The sequence below is a fragment of the Dama dama genome, chromosome 18 (genome assembly GCF_033118175.1).
Source record: "Dama dama isolate Ldn47 chromosome 18, ASM3311817v1, whole genome shotgun sequence".
Taxonomy (NCBI): domain Eukaryota; kingdom Metazoa; phylum Chordata; class Mammalia; order Artiodactyla; family Cervidae; genus Dama; species Dama dama.
Genome location: NC_083698.1, coordinates 106,283,130 through 106,303,018, shown reverse-complemented (window position 1 = coordinate 106,303,018; position 19,889 = coordinate 106,283,130). Strand labels below are relative to the sequence as shown.

General features: G+C 45.8%; 1 protein-coding gene across 3 annotated transcripts in view; it reads right to left on the bottom strand.

The window, feature by feature from the left end:
* The window catches only part of CUL1 (cullin 1), an 89,301-nt gene that overhangs the window by 47,406 nt on the left and 22,006 nt on the right, over positions 1-19,889 (bottom strand). For all 3 annotated transcript variants that reach the window (XM_061165998.1, XM_061165997.1, XM_061165996.1), the window contains exon 2: positions 6,202-6,503. In XM_061165998.1, coding sequence (XP_061021981.1) covers positions 6,202-6,341 — 140 coding nt within the window. In that variant the 5' untranslated portion in view covers positions 6,342-6,503. The remainder of the gene's footprint in view (positions 1-6,201; positions 6,504-19,889) is intronic.

The following is a 19,889-nucleotide window of genomic DNA, read 5'->3' as shown; positions in this document are numbered from 1 at the left end:
AAGATAGATTTGGGTTCTCAATCCCCAAAACTATTTTAACAGTACCGTGTCAGTAACGAAAGACAGAAGGAATTTTGCAAGTGAGTGAAATAACTAGGACTTCTAGTTGCACAAGGGAAACCTGCAAAAACTAATCAACTGTATTTTAAAATGTATGTTCTATACTGAAAGCCTAGAAAGCACAGATGAGGTTTTAAAAAACCATCCATAAGCCCAATAACTATGGACAGACACTTCCCATGCTATGTAAAGCTTTTCAGAAGCACAGATGATGTCCTGGGGGTTCACATCACACAAACCACTTCATATCCTGTGTTCCCCGTTATTAGGGACATTGTACATGTCAATGAATAATAATCTTCAGTGAATTTTTAATGGCTGTTTATGGCCATTTATATCAAATCCCTAATGTTGAAGAAAGAGGCTGTTTCCCGTTGTTTCCAAATACAAAATATTCTGAATCCCTGACACATACAATTTGAACAAAAATGGAGGAGGAAATGGCAACCCACTCCACTATTCTTGCCTGGGAAACGCCGTGGACAAAGGAGCCTGGTGCGCTCCAGTCCGTGGGGTCGCTAAGAGTTGGACAGGACTTTAGTGACGCAGCACATTTCCTTAGGACAGTTAAAAGTTAAAAATCAGTGGGCCAAAGTACCTTTTTGTGTATTTCTAAACTTCCCCAGAAAGATCACAGCAAACTGATACCACCTGACTGTGGCAGCTCCAGCTTCCTTAACTCGGGCCAGCACTGGCTACTATCATTTCTCTAAAAACGGCTGTCAAACCTGAGAGGTTTAAAATGTCTTAAATTCTTCATTTCTTTAACAATTAAGAGGTTGACAATTCTCCTACAGGCTTACTGACCTTTTGTATTTCTTTGGTCTGTGAACCAGTTATATCCTCCAGAGCCTTATTCTAAAAATATGGATAAATGTATCTGTATGTATATATATATGTATATATGAGAAGAGCTGCATACATTTGGAAAAAAATACTTCTATACATTTAGGTTTATTTGAGGAAAGCCATGCTTGTTAGGTGAGCAAAACCGGATTAATGTTACGACTCCGGAATAAAAAGTACAAGATGACAGATGTCCAAATACCTTCACTGGCTGCGTGGTTACCTCAAGATGGACTGGGACCATCATCAAGGCACTGTGAAAACAATCTGACATTCCTTCTGTCTGATCTGCTTTTCCACAAGCCCGAGTTTCTCTACAGGACAGAGAATCCTGCGGCAGGCGGGCCAGGAGTGCGGCTGCTGCCTGGAACACCGGCCCCGCGGCCACAGCCACCATGGAGGAGCCGGCAGAGGGGGAAGCCGGCGACCTAGAAGAGTGAGGGCAGCGGCGACACGCCGCCCCAGCTGGCGGGTGCTGAGCAGCGACAGGACCGCATGCCCTGGGGGGCTCTCGGCTCTGCCAGGGGCCCGGGAGCCGCTCTGGGGAGGAGAGCGACCCCACCCCAGTGATGCGAACTGAGTCGCAGACTGTGGCTGCTGCTGTTAAGTCATTTCAGTCATGTCTGACTCTGTGTGACTCCACAGACGGCAGCCCACCCGGCTCTTCTGTCCCTGGGATTCTCCAGGCAAGAATACTGGAGTGGGTTGCCATTTCCTTCTCCGATGCATGCGTGCATGCTAGGTCGCTTGTCATGTCCAACTCTGTGCGACCCCACGGACAGCAGCCCACCCGGCTCCTCTGCCCCTGGGATTCTCCAGGCAAGAATACTGGAGTGGGTTGCCATTTCCTTCTCCACGCAGACTGTGGGGACAGAGCTTAACTGCAAATTTGGAATATGCTTTTATTCCAACTTGTGGACAGGTAAGCAGCCCAGGCTAGGAAATAGGAATGTCATCCTTAATGTAACTGCCAGGGAAAAAAGGAACTTTGAAATCAGAATAAACTAACTCAGCTCACAGCACCAAAGGGAGGAAAACCCTGTCAAGTGTCTGAGAACGTCTGCAGGCAGAGAGGAAAAAGACAAAGACTTCAACATAGAAATTTAAACTGACTCCAAGGGAAGCTAAAATTATGATTCGAGGTGAACAATGACTTCAGAAAAAAAAGAATGACTTGGAAGTGAGAAGCAGGAAGACCGGGGGCCTAGCAAAACCAACAAACTTAACTAGGTGGCCTGCCGGCTAGCGGAGCCATGACCGGCTGCTCCCGGGTACGCCATGGGGGTCCCCCCATCACACCGCACCCTCTGCCCAAAGTCAGGACCCGTGCCTGCTCTCTGAGCATGGAAACACAGTGGCGTCAAGAAGCTCAAACAGGAAGCTTCCCTGGTGGCTTAGTGGTAAAGAATCCACCTGCCAACGCGGGGAACACAGGTTTGATCCCTAGTCTGGGAAGATTCTGCATGCTTCAGAGCAGCTACTACTGAAGCCCGAGCTCTCCAACAACACCGACCTAGAGAGCAGCCCCCGCACGGCACAACCAGGGAAAAAAGCCTATGCGTCAATGAAGACCCAGCACAGCCGTAAACTAATGAATTATTTTAAAAAAGAAAGAAAGAAACCGAATAGGAAACTTCACTACCCATTTCAAGTTCAAAAGAAAGGAAATCTACTATTATTTACCCACCGGCATAGAACATACTCCTATATTTTACTCCAAAAAGAAAAAACAAAAAAAAAGTTGCTGCACTGTACTCTACATACCCAACACGGAAAACCAGACTTGCTAACCGCCATCCAGTGGGGAGCCAGGGCGACAGGCTGAACTTTAAGGGGAAAAGAGAAGCCTTTCTGAATGGCTGGGAACAAAGTTATTAATAACTGAACTAGATCTTTCTGACTCAGGTGCTCTGGAACCTTATTCCCCTGCTCTTTCCTCAACTTGCCTTCTCTTCCTTTTGCTACTCTAAATTGAGAAATCAAGAAAAACATTTACGCTGTATAATAACCCAACTTCTTGTTATAGCACCAGGGAGTGCCAGTGGTTGCTAAAGGCTCTAGGAACACTAGTTGCACTTCCAGAAGTTGGTTACTTTTCTCTAGAAAATGTGTCAAGTGTTTCTCGAAGATAAACAGAGGGTAAAGATCTCGCTGTGAGCTGCTGTCTACAGTGACGATGGAGAAAGGACCCCTTCTCCTTCTCCCGGCCAGGCCTCCTCCACCGGCCCTGGTCTGATTGCAGCAGGAGGATGCAGTCTGCTCCGTCTCCCCAGGACCCAAAGTACCTCCCAGCCTGAAACACAACCTCACAAGCCAGCGTTAGAAGATCCGTCACTGAACACCAGCCCTGGGAGATTATCTTAAAGGGCGATGCAGCCGAGCGGTTACATGGAGACTGAATGTACACCCGAAAGAGAAAGTTCTACAAACACTGTTATGTAAACTGAGGCTGAGATAGAACCGTGGTACGGCGACAGTTTCCAAAAGCTGTGTGTAAATGACTGGAATGGAAGTGAAGACGCGTTCTAGAAAAATGTGCCAGATGACTTGAGCTCCTCTGTACTGGAAAATAACACTGATGTTAAAGAATGCAGGTGAAGGAGGCAGCAGAATTTTATGATTTTCAGTAATTCAACTAAAAAACACAAGTAGACATTCTCTTTCGTCTATATCCTAAAAGTTAATATTTAAGGGTTGATCAGACTCTTTTGGAACTTCCTAAGGAAAATACAGAAAATATTTTGAGAACTATGGCTCATTCACATACAGAATCTGAAGGCCACAGAGTGGATAAAGGCAGTTTCTAGAGTCAGGCTACTAAGAATTTCAGATGAGCGTCATCACTGCCCAGTGGTTGCTATAACAACTAGGCAAGTTACCCAAGCTTTGGGAGACTGGGTTTCCGACAGCACTGCACCAGGGTTACTACCACCCGCCCTCGTGGGTGACTGATGTAAGCCTCCAACCAGATGTAGATGGTTCCCAGCACGGTGTCTGATATCCAGGACTCAAATGGCAGCTCTGATTTCACAAACACCTAAGGAATTAATGTCAAGTTCAGAATCTCCAATCTCTTTTTTGCGGGGGGAGAGGAGAAGTAGAAAAGAACAGTTTTATTGCTTTGCCAGCAAAGTGGGGCACGGTGGGCTCATGCCCTCACAACCCAGGAGGGTTTGGTGAGCAGTTTTACAGCAACAGTTCAGGGGTGGCAGATTCTCCACTCTTAATAAATGTACTAAGTAAATGAAACTATTATGTTCTCAGACAGAACTAGAAGAATCTTACTCAAGAGTTATTCCTGAAAAAAAAAAAAATTAAAATGGAAAGCATCAAAACGACAAACTGTATTTATAGAATAAAAGAATTTAGTAATTGCAGCAAGCAGAGGAAGAGAAACAGTTCTAAGACCAAAACATTATACTGAACAAGGACCAATCTGGGCTGGTCAAAAATGAAAACTTATAAGTTCCCTGGAGACAAACTAGCAACTATATTTTCATCGTTTCTATTCTAGCACTCCCCTGTTGTTGGCATGCAGAAATCCAACCAAGGGCCTTGTTTCATCACTGGAATCACCATCTTTAGCTCTAGGACTGAAAGAATTAAACAAAATAACCAACCAAAAAAAAAAAAAAAAAGCCAAAAACCACACCTCAAAAACCTCCACCACAAAACCTGTCACACCTAGCAAGCCACAACCTTCTTGAAGGGATCAATATCCTCTCATTTGTAAAGATTATGACCTCCTTAAAAGTGTTCGACATGTCACATGACCCAATGATTCCACTCCTATATATACACGTGTTTTTTTAACACATCTGCACAAAACACAAAAACTCACACACAATATTTATAATATGGTTCCTAACAGCCAGATACCCATCACTGATAGATGAATAAACAAAATATGGAATATGCATCAAATTCAGCTGTAAAAAGGAATGATGTCCTGACACGTGCTGCAACAAGAATGAGGCCTGGAAACATTATGCTAAGGGAAAGAAGCCAGCCACAAAAGGCCACACACTGTGTGATTCCATTTATGTAAAATGTCCAGAATAGGCAAATTCATAGAAACAGAAAGTAGGTTAGCAGTTGCCAGGAACTGGGGGGAGGACAGAATGGGAAGTGACTAGCAAGGGTGCACAGTTAGCTGCTCTAGGGGTGATGAAAAGCCTCTAAATTTAGACAGCGGTTACGGTTGCACAATGTGTGAGTACACCTAAAACTGCTGCACTGGACATTTAAAAAGGGTGAATTTTATGGGTATGTGAATTATAACTCAATAAAACAGCTATCTGTTGAAGTATTCTACAGTGTAAGTATATATGTATTTATGAAAATTGGTCTATACCCACAATAAGTGTTCATTTTAGAGATAGACATATAGTTCCATACCTATTCAAATTAATGTTAAACTTAATCCGCCCTTTGGTGAGCTAGCTTCAACTGCAATTTCTGATATTTGAATGGACTCGAGAAATTCTACAAGTTAAGTAGTACGCCTTGGTGTACACACACAGCCATCTCTTGGTACCTGTGGGGGTCAGGTTCCAGGACCACTCCACCTTCCCACGCCAGAAGCTGTGGGCGCTCAAGTCCCTCACATAAAATGGCAAGTCCAGTTGGGGTTCTGCCTCCGTGGATCAGGAGGGCCAACTGCATACACCAGACAGCACAACCTTCTAGCACAAGGCAGTCCCTTGCACCTATCAGGGACCATACAGAGTGAACCACCTGGACACCGTATTTGTAAAACAAGGCCACAACAATGCAACTTTTGCTCCATGTGGTGACCCTTTTACATGGGAGTCGCAAGCCTGTCCCATGAAGAACCAGATGGTAAATATTTTGGGCTTTGTGGACCAGACCACTTCTGACGCAAGCTCTTCCACCCTGACCCGCTGCGTGAGGGCAGCCCCAGACAATACAGAAACCCAAGCCCCCAGCAGTAAGCAGCGCCCTGCCACAGAACTTCCTGCCCTGGTAGAAGTGATTACCTACTGCGTGCTTAGAACACGGGTACCACGACTAATGATTTCAAATGGAAACAGCCATGAGCCACGAGAGGCTCCTGGGCTGAAGAGCACTGCTTTAGACCACCAAGCAGCCACGTTCACCTCTGTTCATAAACGCAGACAGAGTGAATGAGTTAACTCTGAAGGCTAAAAGCCGACCTTACTGATTCTATCCTAGGAGGACTGCAGAGAGAACAGGCCGTAACACCCCTAACGCGCCCCGGGCTGGCCCAGCGAGGCCCCCAGCCCTGGGCGCGCTCGCGGCGGCGGCGGATACGTGTAGAGCTCCATGTATCTGGACTTGGCCATACTCTGCCTGGTGTACACCTGCTGGATGCCGGCTCGGAGGTCGTCCCAGATCTGGTCGAGGCCGATCTGCTTCAGCCCATGCGGGTTCTGACTCCGGTTGGATGACATGGTGAGTAAGAGTCTCAAGTCGTCCAGTGCAGCGATCCTTGGTCAAGGTTCAGCTAATTCTCCATCAGATGAAAACATACAGTTATCATTCCAAAGTTATTCACAGCGGCTCAGAAATGATGTCCTTTGAATGGAGAGAATGAAATCTCATCGCAGGCCAACCTGAAGAAGAAATAAAGGGAACTGATTAGGCGGGGGTAGTGTGAGAGGATGCTGGCCACACGCTGAGAGCAACACTGGGTCTGCAGGCCCTGGCAGATGCCTCTGCACTCTGATCCAGAGATTCTTTCTCTTTCTGTGTGACGACACTTTCATAGTACATGGTCTGTGTGATATGCGTACGTAGACGCTTAGTTTAAAATCATTATGTTTATTAGAGTGCGCCGAGAAGAGCTGGTAAAACTTATACACAAGCACAACTAACATGCTGTTTTGCTGGTCTTCAAAAGACATCACAACTTAAACTACATTACTTGACCTACATAACAGTTAGACAAACTCAAAGGAAAAAAGGCAAAGGAAACGTCCAGAAAGAGCAACACAAACAGCTAACAAAAAAGCCAAATGTTCAATCTCATCAGTTACCTGTGAATTAAAAAAAAAAAAATTCACTTAGCATCTGGAAAAATACAAATGGTGGTGAGGCTGAAAGTGAGGGGGAATGGTCACTTCTTTTGGGGGGAGGAGGGGCAGTGGGCAGCTTGCGAGATCTTACTTCCTGCACCAGGGACTGAAATCTGGACCCCGACAGTGAAAGCACCAGTCCTAACCACTGGACTGCCAGTGGATCCCCAGTCACTCCTTTTTAAGGAGGGAATTGGGCAAGAACTATCAACATTTAAAATGTACTCTGAATTTAGGGAGACCCGGGTTTGAACCTTAGCTCCACACCTACAGATATATGGTCGTGGGCAAGTGACTTCTCACTGCTCTAAGTCTCAATTTCCTAGTCTGCAGAATAGACGCAGGTCTATCCAACACACAGTAAACACTTGACAAGGGGCGAAGTGAAGTGAAGTGAAAGTCGCTCAGTCGTGTCCGACTCTTTGCAACTCCATGGACTATACAGCCCATGGAATTCTCTAGGCCAGAATACTGGAGTGGGTAGCCTTTCACTTCTCCAGGATAGCTTCTCCAACCCAGGAATTGAACCCAGGTCTCCTGCATTGCAGACAGATTCTTTACCAGCTGAGCCACCATGGAAGCCTGTGAATACTGAAGGGAAGTAGCCTATCCCTTCTCCAGCGGATCTTCCCGACCCAGGAATCGAACCGGGGTCTCCTGCAATACAGACAGATCCTTTACCAACGGAGCTATCAGGGTTGACAAGTGGTAATGGCTATTATCTCTAAGTGTATGAAGCGACTGCAAAATACAATTTATAATGCCTCAGGATTATGGATCCACAGATAAAGAATGTTAGCTATCCAATATTGTGTTAAGTCAGTACTTTCCAATATAAAACATTACAGACATACTTCAAGGAATGTCTATGCATATTACATCAAAATGCGGTGGTTTTTAAACAAGTACTTCTGGTGTAAAACTAGGAAACAGCGAATTACTTCAATGGCTCCAGAAAATAAATGCTGGGAGGTACACGGTGTCTGGAATACTAAGAATGGGTGTCACGGCCTGCGAGGGTTCAGTGCACCCAGCGCCTCAGTGGCTGCGCGGAGCTCTCTGCGGGCTAAGGCACATTTAAGGACAGTGGCAGCCACATGAGTGGACAGTGCCTGAACTTCTGAAGCCTAATCAACTCTGATATTTGTAACCTAAGCTACGGGGCTTAATATTTTATGAAACCACAACATCATTCCTAATCTTAAAAACACTTTATGTCATACATCCAAATAGGTACGTCCAAAAGTGATACATAAAAATGTCTAACACAAGCATGAATCCTCTTAGTTTTAAGAAACTTGACACCTCAGCAACCACTTTGCAAATGTTTCCTGACTTCAATCTGCCTTTTCTCGACCTTGCGTGGTACATGCCATCACCCCACTTGAGAGGAACTGGGGTGTTCTGGATTCATAGTGAGACTGAGGGGGGCAGGGCACACAACCTTTAAAAGAATGACCCAGCCCAAGGCCACGACACAAACTGGTTAGCAGCAGCTAGGTCCAGGACGGCGGGTGGCTGGCTTCCACTAGACCGCGGGTCTCGGGGCACACTCACTGCAACACCTCAGCACGCTACGTGACACAGCCACAGGCGCCAAGACAGATCCACGGACCACCAGAAAAGGCCAAAAAGTGGGCGGCAGCCCAGCTCCTGGAAATCCTCATCCTTTCTCCAAAATAGCTGAATTTCTCCTCCCACTGGGTCTTGGTGTGCACAAGATGTCACATGCCAGAAAGGTTAAGAGAACACACACTCTAGTCACAGCAAACACCCTCTTCCAACACCACAAAAGATGACTCTACACATGGACATCACCAGATGGTCAATACCAAAATCAGACTGATTTTATTTTTTGCAGCTGAAGATGGAAAAGCTCTATACAGTCAGCAAAAACAAGATCAGGAGTTGACTGTGGCTCAGATCATGAACTCCTTATTGCAAAATACAGACTTGAATTGAAGAAAGTAGAGAAAACTACTAGACCATTCAGGTATGACCTAAATCAAATCCCTTACGATTATACAGAAGTGACAAAGAAATTAAAAGGATTAGATCTGATAGACAGAATGCCTGAAGAACTATGGATGATGATTGTGACACTGTATAGGAGGCAGTGATCAAGACCATCCCCAAGAAAAAGAAATGCAAAAAAGGCAAAATGGTTGTCTGAGGAGGCCTTACAAATAGCTGAGAAAAGAAGAGAAAGGCAAATGACAAAAGAAAAGATACAACCATCTGAATGCAGAGTTCCAAACAATAGCAAGGAAAGGTAAGAAAGCCTTCTTACATGAACAATGCAAAGAAATAGAGGAAAACTATAGAATGGGAAAGACTAGAGATCTCGTCAAGAAAATCAGAGATACCAAGGGAACTTTTCATACAAAGATGGGCACAATAAAGGACAGAAACAGTATGGACCTGACAGAAGCAGATGATATTAAGAAGAGGTGGCAAGAATACACAGAAGAATAGACTCCTCTGGTGGTCCACTGGCTAAGACACTGAGCTCGGAATGCAGGGGGCCTGGGTTCAATCCCTGGCCAGGGAACTAGATCCCACGTGCCACTAGAACCCAGAGCAGCCAAATAAAAAACTAAAAAAAAAAATATATATATATACACACACACACACACACACACACATACAGAAGAATTGTACAAAAATGGTCTTATAAATAACCTTGATGGTGTGATCGTTCACCTAGAGCCAGACATCATGGAGTGTGAAGTCAAGTGGCCCTTAGGAAGTATTACTACAAACAAAGCTAGTGGAGGTGATGGAATTCCAGCTGAGCTATTTCAAATCCTAAAAGATGATGCTGTGAAAGTGCTGCACTCAATAGGCCAACAAATTTAGAAAACTCAGCATTGGCCACAGGACTGGAAAAGATCAGTTTTCATTTCAATCCCAAAGAAGGGCACTGCCAAAGAATGTTCAAACTACCACACAATTGCACTCATTTCACATGCTAGCAAGGTAACGCTCAAAATTCTTCAAAGTAGGCTTCAACAATATGTGAATCAAGACCTTCCAGATGTACAAGCTGGATTTCAAAAAGGCAGAGGAACCAGAGATCAAATTGCCAACATTCACTGGACCATAGAAAAAGCAAGAGAATTCCAGAAAAACATCTACTTCTACTTCATTAACTACGCTAAAGCCTTTAACTGTGTGAATCACAACAAACTGTGGAGAATTCTGAAAGAGATGGGGATACCAGACCACCTTACCTGCCTCCTGAGAAACCTGTATGCAGGTCAAGAAGCAACAGTTAGAACTGGACCTGGAACAAACTGGTTCAAAATTGGGAAGGAAAGGAGTATATCAAGGCTGTCTACTGTCACCCTGCTTATTTAACTTATATGCAGAGTACATCATGCAAAATGCCAGACTGGATGAAGCTCAAGCTGGAATCAAGATTGCTGGGAGAAACATCAATAACCTCAGATATGCAGATAAACCCACCCTTATGGCAGAAAGCAAAGAGGAACTAAAGAGCCTCTTGATGAAGGTGGAAAAGCTGGCTTAAAACTCAACTTTCAAAAAACTAAATCATGGCATCTGGTCCCATCACTTCATAGTAAACAGACGGGGAAACAATGCAAACAGTGACAGATTTTATTATTTGGGCTCCAAAATCACTGTGGACAGTGACTGCAGCCATGAAATTAAAAGACGCTTCTTGGAAGGAAAGCTATGACCAACCTAGACAGCATATTAAAAAGCAGAGACATTACTTTGCCAACAGAGATCCCTGTAGTCAAAGCTATGGTTTTTCCAGTAGTCATGTATGGATGTGAGAGTTGGACCATAAAGAAAGCTAAGCGCCAAAGAATTGATGCTTTTGAACTGTGGTGTTAGAGAAGACTCTTGAGAGTCCCCGGGACTGCAAGGAGATCCAACCAGTCAATCCTAAAGGAAATCAACCCTGAACGTTCATTGGAAGGACTGATGCTGAAGCTGTAATACTTTGGCTACCTGATGTGAAGAGCTGACTCGTTGGAAAAGGGCCAGATACTGGGAAAGATTGAAGGCAGGAGGAGAAAGGGGTGACAGAGCATGAGATGGCTGGATGGCATCACCAACATAACAGACATGAGTTTGAGCAAACTTTTGGAGGTAGTGAAGGACAGGGAAGCCTGGTGTGCTGGAGTCCATGGGGTCACAGAGTTGGACACGACTGACAGACTCAACAAAAATAACAAGGCACTTATCATCCCGCCTCACTTCCACCCCAGGGGCAAGTTTAATAAGGTACACCGAATAAAATGGTCAGTGATGTTCCCCCACATGACCTCCTTGTCCCCATTCAACATCAGCACCCCAATGTGCTCTTTCTTTCTCCTATTGTACATCTGATTCCAGTTATGAGTCTTACTGTATCAGAGCAACTGGTATTCCAAGATCAAACACAATCTCTCATGTTAAAATATCAAGTCTACTTTATTACACACATTTTCTGTCTAGTTCTACGCGTGGGAATCTGGTGCCACAGCCAAATCTCAGCTCATGTGGTGAAAATTCAGCAAAGTATCTTACTTCTGCTTTTAGGTGCTTTATTGTTTTCCCTTTCAAATGAGTCATTCCCGTTTCCTAGTTGTCCTCACTGAGTATCCAAAATTTACACAGGTCACAAAAATCCACATGCCGTTACTGACTTAACTGAGAAGCTGAAAGATTCTAACCTTATCTTATATTTTTAATACCCCCCAGAGAGCCTCCCATTTATATATTTAACATTTATCACTTATACTACAACAGAGAAAGAAGACTACATCTAAAAGGAAAGGTTAAAAATACGAACATCAGAGAAATGTCTTCAAACTCAGGCCGTGTGCTGACAGCAGCTGACCTGCTGGTCACAGGCTGGGATCCCTGGAGCAAATGCCGGGACAGAGTCTGGGTGGACGGCGAGGTGGCCCCCGCCCGGGAGGCAGCTGGGCGCCCGGCGCTGCCTGGACTGTCACACGGGGCGGCACAGTCTGTGCTTCTGCTCCCGGGGGCTCAGTGCCCGCAAGTGCGCCGGGCGGGGAGGCCAGGGAGAGCCCTACAGCTGGAGGCCCCCTGGGAGCCCAGCCCCTCCCTGAAGGGGCACGTGGGTGGGGCCCGAATGCACAGGGGATGCTCTGGTGATAGAGTTCCCACCTTGGGGTGGGCTCGAGGGGCTGTGTTTGGATTTCATCTGCTTATGTGTCCCTCCTGAATATTCACTGGAAGGACTGATGCTGAAGCTGAAACTCCAATACTTTGGCCACCTGATGGAAAGAGCTGACTCACTGGAAAAGACCCTGATGCTGGGGAAGATTGAAGGCGGGAGGAGAAGGGGACGAGAGAGGATGAGATGGTTGGATGGCATCACCGACTCGATGGACATGAGTTTGAGCAAGCTCCAGGAGTTGGTGATGGACAGGGAAGCCTGGTGTGCTGCAGACCATGGGGTCACAAAGAGTTGGACACGACTGAGCGACGGAACTGAACTGACTGGATACATCCCTCGATGTTTGATAGTGAACTGTTTGGAATAAAAATTCAATAACACGAGTGTCCATAAAAGATTGACTTATCTGCCAGTATGGAATTTTCAGGAATAAAACCACTTTACAAACCACCTGCCCTTCATCCCATAACCAGGCCATCAAAAACTATCAATAACCTCAGGCAGACCTCATGAAAAGTCAGAGGCTGAAATGGTTTTGGGGTAAGGGATAAAAATACTTTCCTAATAATTCACATCCCACAGCCATAAAACTTAGGATGTCCAAAAAGCCAGGAGACACTAAAAACAAAAAACACAACTAAACCAAATATATACTTAGAAAGTCGGGCAAAAGCACTGTTACAGTGACTCCTTGGCATCACAGGGTTTCCAACTGTGGTCATGAACATCCAGGAGGAACACTCAAGTTTTCAGACAGAGAAACTGCAGATTGGCTCCTTTCACTGGATGCACAGGAAACCAAGGCACAAAATGCAACCAACCCAGGGCAGAGATGGGTGGGCAGAGCCTGCTGTCCCATCCCACCCCAGCCCTGGCCTCAGAAGCCTGGGCCAGTCACAGCGCTGCTCACTTCACCCTTCCCTCTCCCAGCGAAGTTAAGATACAGTAGGGGAACTCAAAATAAAGATGTCTAGGAGGAGAAGGGAGGTTGGATATTCAAGGACTTGCCTCATGAAAGAGACTTGTTCCAAAGGGATACGAAAGCCAATGGAATCAGTATTAAAACAAGTGTTCTAACACTTCAAACTGTGAACTAATCAAACAGTCTATTTCTCAAGATTAATGGTGCATAAGATTTTTTCGTTGAATACAAGCATGAACTAACCAAACAACCTCCAAGAATCCTAAAAGCTATATCCTCTTTGATATTAGTAACTCAGTTTCATTAGTAAGGAAAGGGCTTTCTTAAAAGAGCACTTATGACAGATGTCTGTAGACACTAACCGGAGCATCAACTGAACAGATCATCCAGCGAATCTGGGGAAATGATAGCTTTACTGAAGCTAAATATTTTGCTTGCTACAAGAGTTCAGAGGCCTTCATAAGTGAACATGTCTTATGAATTCCTGTCATAAAAACAGTATAAAACATCTCCCACTCAAACTGACTTGGCTAGAGCATCTTTTCCCCTGAATACACCTCAGGTCTGGATTTTCAAGAAAACACTAATGTTTCAAGAAAACACAACATTAAAAAAAAAAAAAAAAAAAAAGGAAGGCTGATCCCTACAGAGACCTAACTTTCTTGGGATCAACCACGCATTGTTCTACAACTTTCTTCACTAAATAATGAGATAAACCTCACTCGCTTAACAAAATATGCCTCACTGGTTTGGAAGCGTAAAATATTCCACTGTTCATCACCCTAGCATCCAAATCAGAGCTCCCAGGTGCTGACTTTTTAACAGTTGTACTGCTGAAAACGGGAAGCACAGAATCCTATGGATTCTTCTCTGGTGATGTGTGTACAACAAACACTCACGTGCACCTACATGATAAAGGGACCGTGGACCTGTCTATGAGGACAGAACATAACAGAGTGGAAAGACTGGCTTTCGGACCCAGGGAGGTTGAGGTGCTTGTGACCTGTCCTTGGAGGCTGGACTGTGGAGGCTCATCTCTGACGGGCACTAGAGAGTGGGAACCACCATCAATCACAGAGAGAGGCCCAACCTGAAGCCTGAGGAACATTTAGAGACAGATTAGATGGTGGGGAACCCACAGAGTTTGTACCTGCAAAGTCACAGCCAAAAACAACAAGACCTATGCTGGAGGCCAGAAAAGGGGACGGCTGTCTGGGCCTCACATAGTCGCTGCATTTACTTCTTGTATGATCTTTGGTAAATCACTTAACATCTATGAGGGTCCTGGCTGAAAGTGGCAACACGGTGTGTGATAAATGTGAGCTATTATTTTCATCCTAATGACAGTATCTGAAATGTAGCTTCTGACCTTAGTTCTATCTAAGACACTGGGGACCCGAGCAAGGCAGGTGTTACCATGGTTTTAACAGGAGGAATCAAACTGGAGTGGGTTGAGAGAGACAGCAACAGACGTGAGATTAATCTCCAAAACACACAAACAGCTCATGCAGCTCAATATGAAAAAAACAAACAACCCAATAAAAAAATGACTAGAAGACCTAAATAGACATTAGACCTTTCTCTAAAGAATACACACAGATGGTCAACACACACATAAAAAGATGCTCAATATATCACTAATTATGAGGGAAATGCAAAACAAAACTATACACCTGACACTGGTCAGAATGGCCATCATCAAAAAATCTACAAACAGTTAAGTGCTAGAGGGAATGTGGAGAGAAGGGAACCCTGCTTCGCTGCTGGTGGGAAGGTAAACTGGTACTGCCACTATGGAAAACAGTACCGGAGGTTCCTTCAAAAACTAAAAGTAGAACCACCATATGACCCAGCAATCCCATTCCTGGAGGCATACCTGGAGACAACCAACATTCAAAAACATGTGAACCCCAACGTCCACTGCAGAACTATGTACAACATCCAGGACATGGAAGCAACCTAAATGTCCGTCAACAGAGGAACGGATAAAGATGTGGTACATATACACAATGGAACATTACTCAGCCGTAAAAAGAAGTGAAACAGTGCCATTTGCAGACACGTGGAAAAACCTAGAGACTGCCATACAGAATGAAGTTAGAAAAACAAATATTATATAATATTGCTTATATGTGGAATACAGAAAAAAAAACAGTACAGATGAACTTATTTGCAAAGCAGAGAGACAGATCTAGAGAATACTTAGAGCGACTGAGATGAGAAAGGGGCAGCCAGATGGGCTGGGGGATTGGGACTAACAGAACACACGACTATGCAGAAAACAGACAGCTGATGAGAACCCGCCGAAGACACAGGGCGCTCTCCTCGCTGCTCTGTGACCTGAGAGGGAAGGAAATCCCAGCAGAGGGGACATGTGTGTGTGTACACTGCGGGCACTGTGCCACACCGCAGTCACACAAACTGCAGAGCAACTACTCTCTGATCACAACTTAAAAAGAAACGCAGACTCTCCAGGCATTCCGGCCCTGAAGGCGTGAAGCGGCTGCCCGGGGACGCGTTCCTCGCGGCCCGGGAAGGGCTGGACGCAGTGAGAGGCGGCGGCACCGGGAACCATCACCGGGAAGGGCGCTGGGCGCGGAGACCGAGGCGCCGCTGCGGGGCGGCCGGGCGGGCAGCACCCAGAGCCGGCGCGCCTTCACGGGAGCCCGCGGAGGGACGTAGGGGTCCCGCAACGGCCCCAGCACGGCTTTCGGAGCGCAGCCTCTGAGGAGGAGCAGGGGGCCGGAGGCTGGAGAGGCGTCCGAGGAGTTCTCGGGAACAGGATTCCAGAAGGTTGCACTTAGAACTGAGGCGGGGAGAGGAGGGAGGCCGGGCGGGGGCTGGGTGCCTGGGGACGGGGTGGGGCGTCAGCGATGGAGGGGACCGGGGGTTCCTCTCTGCTTTCAGGGGTGGCCTCCACTTTACCCGGCCGGCCGGGCCCCTGAACTGAAGAGGGCCACGCGTTTCACCGCGTCTCACCAGCTGGGCTGCCTGACTTCTCCGAACACCTTACTCCCCTGCCCCGACCAGCCCTAAGTACAAAACAGACAGGAACATTGATTCAGACCTTAATGAACCTACATTTCTACTCTAGGGGAGGAGCCTACAGATTTAAAAGTAATAAAAGAACTGTGTCCCCTGCTCAATTTCACCTCAAATATTTAAAAAAAAAAAAAAAAAAAATCCAGATACCACTTTTGTCTATTAAGGTGGTCCTAGTAGTTGCCTCTGTTCCTGTAAATTAAGACCAAACACATTTAGCAGATGCTTTTGCACAAGCCAGTGTAGAACAGTGTTCAATAACAAAGCAGAAATAATTTAGATCAGAGTGGTAACAGGAATACATGACACGGGGCAGAAAGACCACAACTGTGTCCACAGTTAGGTGACTGCTTTTGAAAAATGTTAAAAAAAAAAAAAAAATCAAAACAAAGCATGGATTTAAGCTGTTACAGTATCTTTTAAAAATAGTCATTTTTAGAGTTAATGAAAATACAGTCAAAATTCACTGTTAAAGAAAAAACAAGGCTAAATTTGGCTTTTCTAGTTTAATAACATTTTAAATCTGATTAAAATTTGAAATGATCCTGCGTATTACTTAGTAATTACTTATTTTCTAACAATTAGTAAAAGTATACAGAGTCCCTGGCTTCCACCTGCAGTATGGCACGTAAGAAATGAAACAGATGGTAAAACAATGATTTATACCGAGAAGAACGTTTGCCTGTGCCCACCAGGAAATGCATGAAAGTTCACCACAAGGAGAAGTCACAAATAAGCTGTCGGACAGTCGCACAGCACACCACACACAAGCTTGTCCACTCTGGCCACTTCTTCCAACACGATGAATTTCCGAAAGAGTCCCGTGGGGAAAGCGACAGGGGAATACATACGAAATGATACCATTTTATATTTGAGAGTAAAAACACACAGAACACAGGACAGAGGGTCCAGGCTTCCCTGACAGCCTGGAACGCCGGCTCGGAGCTGTGTGAGGCACCGGGCCTCGGGGTTTACTGGCTCCTGTTTAAAAACAAAACCCCCAAGCCTCACCAGATTAATACTCTTGTGGATGAAATGATAGCATGGTTGGGATTTACCTTAAATATACTGCAGAAGAAATAAAAACAAACCAACAACTAAGTTCTTTGTATCAGGTGGCCAAAGTATTGGAGACTTCATCGTAAGTCCTTCCAATGAATACTCAGAACTGATCTCCTTTAGGATGGACTGGTTGGATCTCCTTGCAGTCCAGGGGACTCTCAAGAGTCTTCTCCAACACCACAGTTCAAAAGCATCAATACTTTGGCGCTTAGCTTTCTTTATGGTCCAACTCTCACATCCATACATGACTACCAGAAAAACCACAGCTTTAAGTTTATAGACCTTTGTTGGCAAAGTAATTAATGTCTCTGCTTTTTAATATGCTGTCTAGGTCGGTAATAGCTTTTCTTCCAAGGAGCAAGCGTCTTTTAATTTCATGGCTGCAGTCACCATCCGCAGTGACTTTGGAGCCAAAGAAAATGAAGTCTGTCACTGTGTCCATTTTTTCCCCATCGATCTGCCATGAATGAAAGGGACCAGATGCCATGATCCTAGTTTTTTGAATGTTGACTTTTAAGCTAGATTTTTCACTCTCCTCTTTCACCTCCATCAAGAGGCTCTTTAGTTCTTCTTTGCTTTCTGCCATAAGGGTGGGGTCATCTGCATATGTGAGGTTATTGATATTTCTTTCAGCAATCTTGATTCCAGCTTTTTACACAACATATGTGGTAGAAAAAGAAAGAGAAGCAAAAGGATGGGGCCTGGCAGGGAGGTGGTCAAGTTCAGGACACGGATGTGGGAGGGGATGGGACCAAAACACAGTACCTTCTCACTTACACCCCTGGAAATACTGTGCCATTTGATCGTGATCTGGTTGGTGCATACCAAGCAATCTCAGTGCCACTTAGAACTGAGACTGGTAAACTCACCAACTGAGAAATTCTTAAATTCCATTAATGATTTAAATGAACGCAGCATCTGAACTGTGGTATTGAGAAGACTCTTGAGAGTCCCTTGGACTGCAAGGAGATCCAACCAAGTCCATCCTAAAGGAAATCAGTCCTAAATGTTCATTGGAAGGACTGATGCTCAAACTCCAGTACTCTGGCCACCTGATGCAAAAAACTGACTCATTGGAAAAGACCCTGATGCTGGGAAAGATTGAAGGCGGGAGGAGAAGGGGACGACAGAGGATGAGATGGTTGGATGGCATTACCGATGTGATGGACATGAGTTTGAGTAAAATTCAGGAGTTGGTGATGTACAGGGAAGCCTGGCGTGCTGCAGTCCACAGGGTTGCAAGGAGTCGGACACGACTGAGCGACTGAACTGAACATCTGAAACCTGGGTTTGATGTGCATAGCTGGGATAAGGTAACGCGGAGCCCCCAGGCTGTAAACTTTGCATAGTAGTGGGCAGGATTTTACTAGACTTTTACAGTCTCACTCAATAATTCAGGAGTCACAGGAGCCATCAGCACACGAGGTGAGGCTCCCCTCCCCTCCTGGTCCGTGGCCGTGGACCCTCTGTGTACTGGCCACGCCAATCTGCTCCTGACTCAACTCTCCCTCCTTCTCTCCTTTCCTGGACCTTCCAGAGGCCACACGCTCACGTGAATGAAACAGAACACCTCCCTCTCCACCTTTCTTTTACCTTGGTGAACAGAAAGAAGGTTTGGTTGTCCAATTCAAAATCCTGGAGGTGATGAAAGCACCCCCTCCTAGCTGCAGACCCATCTCAATTCACATATACCATCCCTCCCTCCCCAGTCCCTCCACCCTCACCTTAAATTAAGGGCCACTGCTTAGTCTCTTGACTGGTCCACGTTCCAACTAAGCCTCCCTCTGTATCCCCCTATCTTGGTAAGAGGTCAGCTTTGGTTTCTCCTGTTCTCACCCCTGATGCAAAGTCAGTTCCATCAACTCCCTCCTCCTCTCTTGAATCACCCACCTCTCATGATATCCCCAACAGCTCCTTAAGAGTCTGGCGGTCATTATTATCTCACCTGGGTCACTAACATCAGTCTCTTCCCTGGTCTCACCTGCTCCAATCCACCCCCCACCGTGGTGCCCAGACTGACTTCTAAAACACAAGCAGCCTCTCATTCTATTAAGTGAGTAATTCCACGACCACCGTCTACACTCTACCGCACCCACGACCAGACAGGGTCCATGCGGTGGGACTGCTTGTTTCCTGTCCGTTTCCTCGCAGTGTAAAGAGAGGACCCAGTATTCTCTTGCAGGCCTCACTGCTAGACCCCGGGCCACTAGGAGCTGTAATGCTTTTTCCTCACCGAATCCTTACAATAACCATATTCTTTGGATAGTACTATTTCCTACAAATGAGGACACTCAGGTGTGTGTGTGTGTGTGTGTGTGTGTGTGTGTGTGTGCGCGCGCGCGCATGTGCGCGTGCGCTCAGTTGTGTCCGACTCTTTGCAACCCCATGGAGTGTAGCCCACCAGGCTCCTCTGGCCATGGGATTTCAAGGATACTGGAGCAGGTTGCCATTTCCTCCTCCAAGGGATCTTCTTGACTCAGGGATCAAACCTATGTCTCCTGCATTGCTGGCGGATTCTTTTACCACTGAGCCACCAGGGAAGCCCCACTCAGGCTTGGAGATGTTCGATAATTTGCCCAAAACCACTCTGGTAACAAGTGGCAAGGATTCATACCCAAATATTTGGATTCCAAAGCCGTGTTCTTTCCATCACTCATCCCTCCATGCTCTTTTCTTAGGAAGGCGGAGATTTGCTATCCCACCTCCTTAAGAAGCGTGCTGCTAGGATGTACTCTCT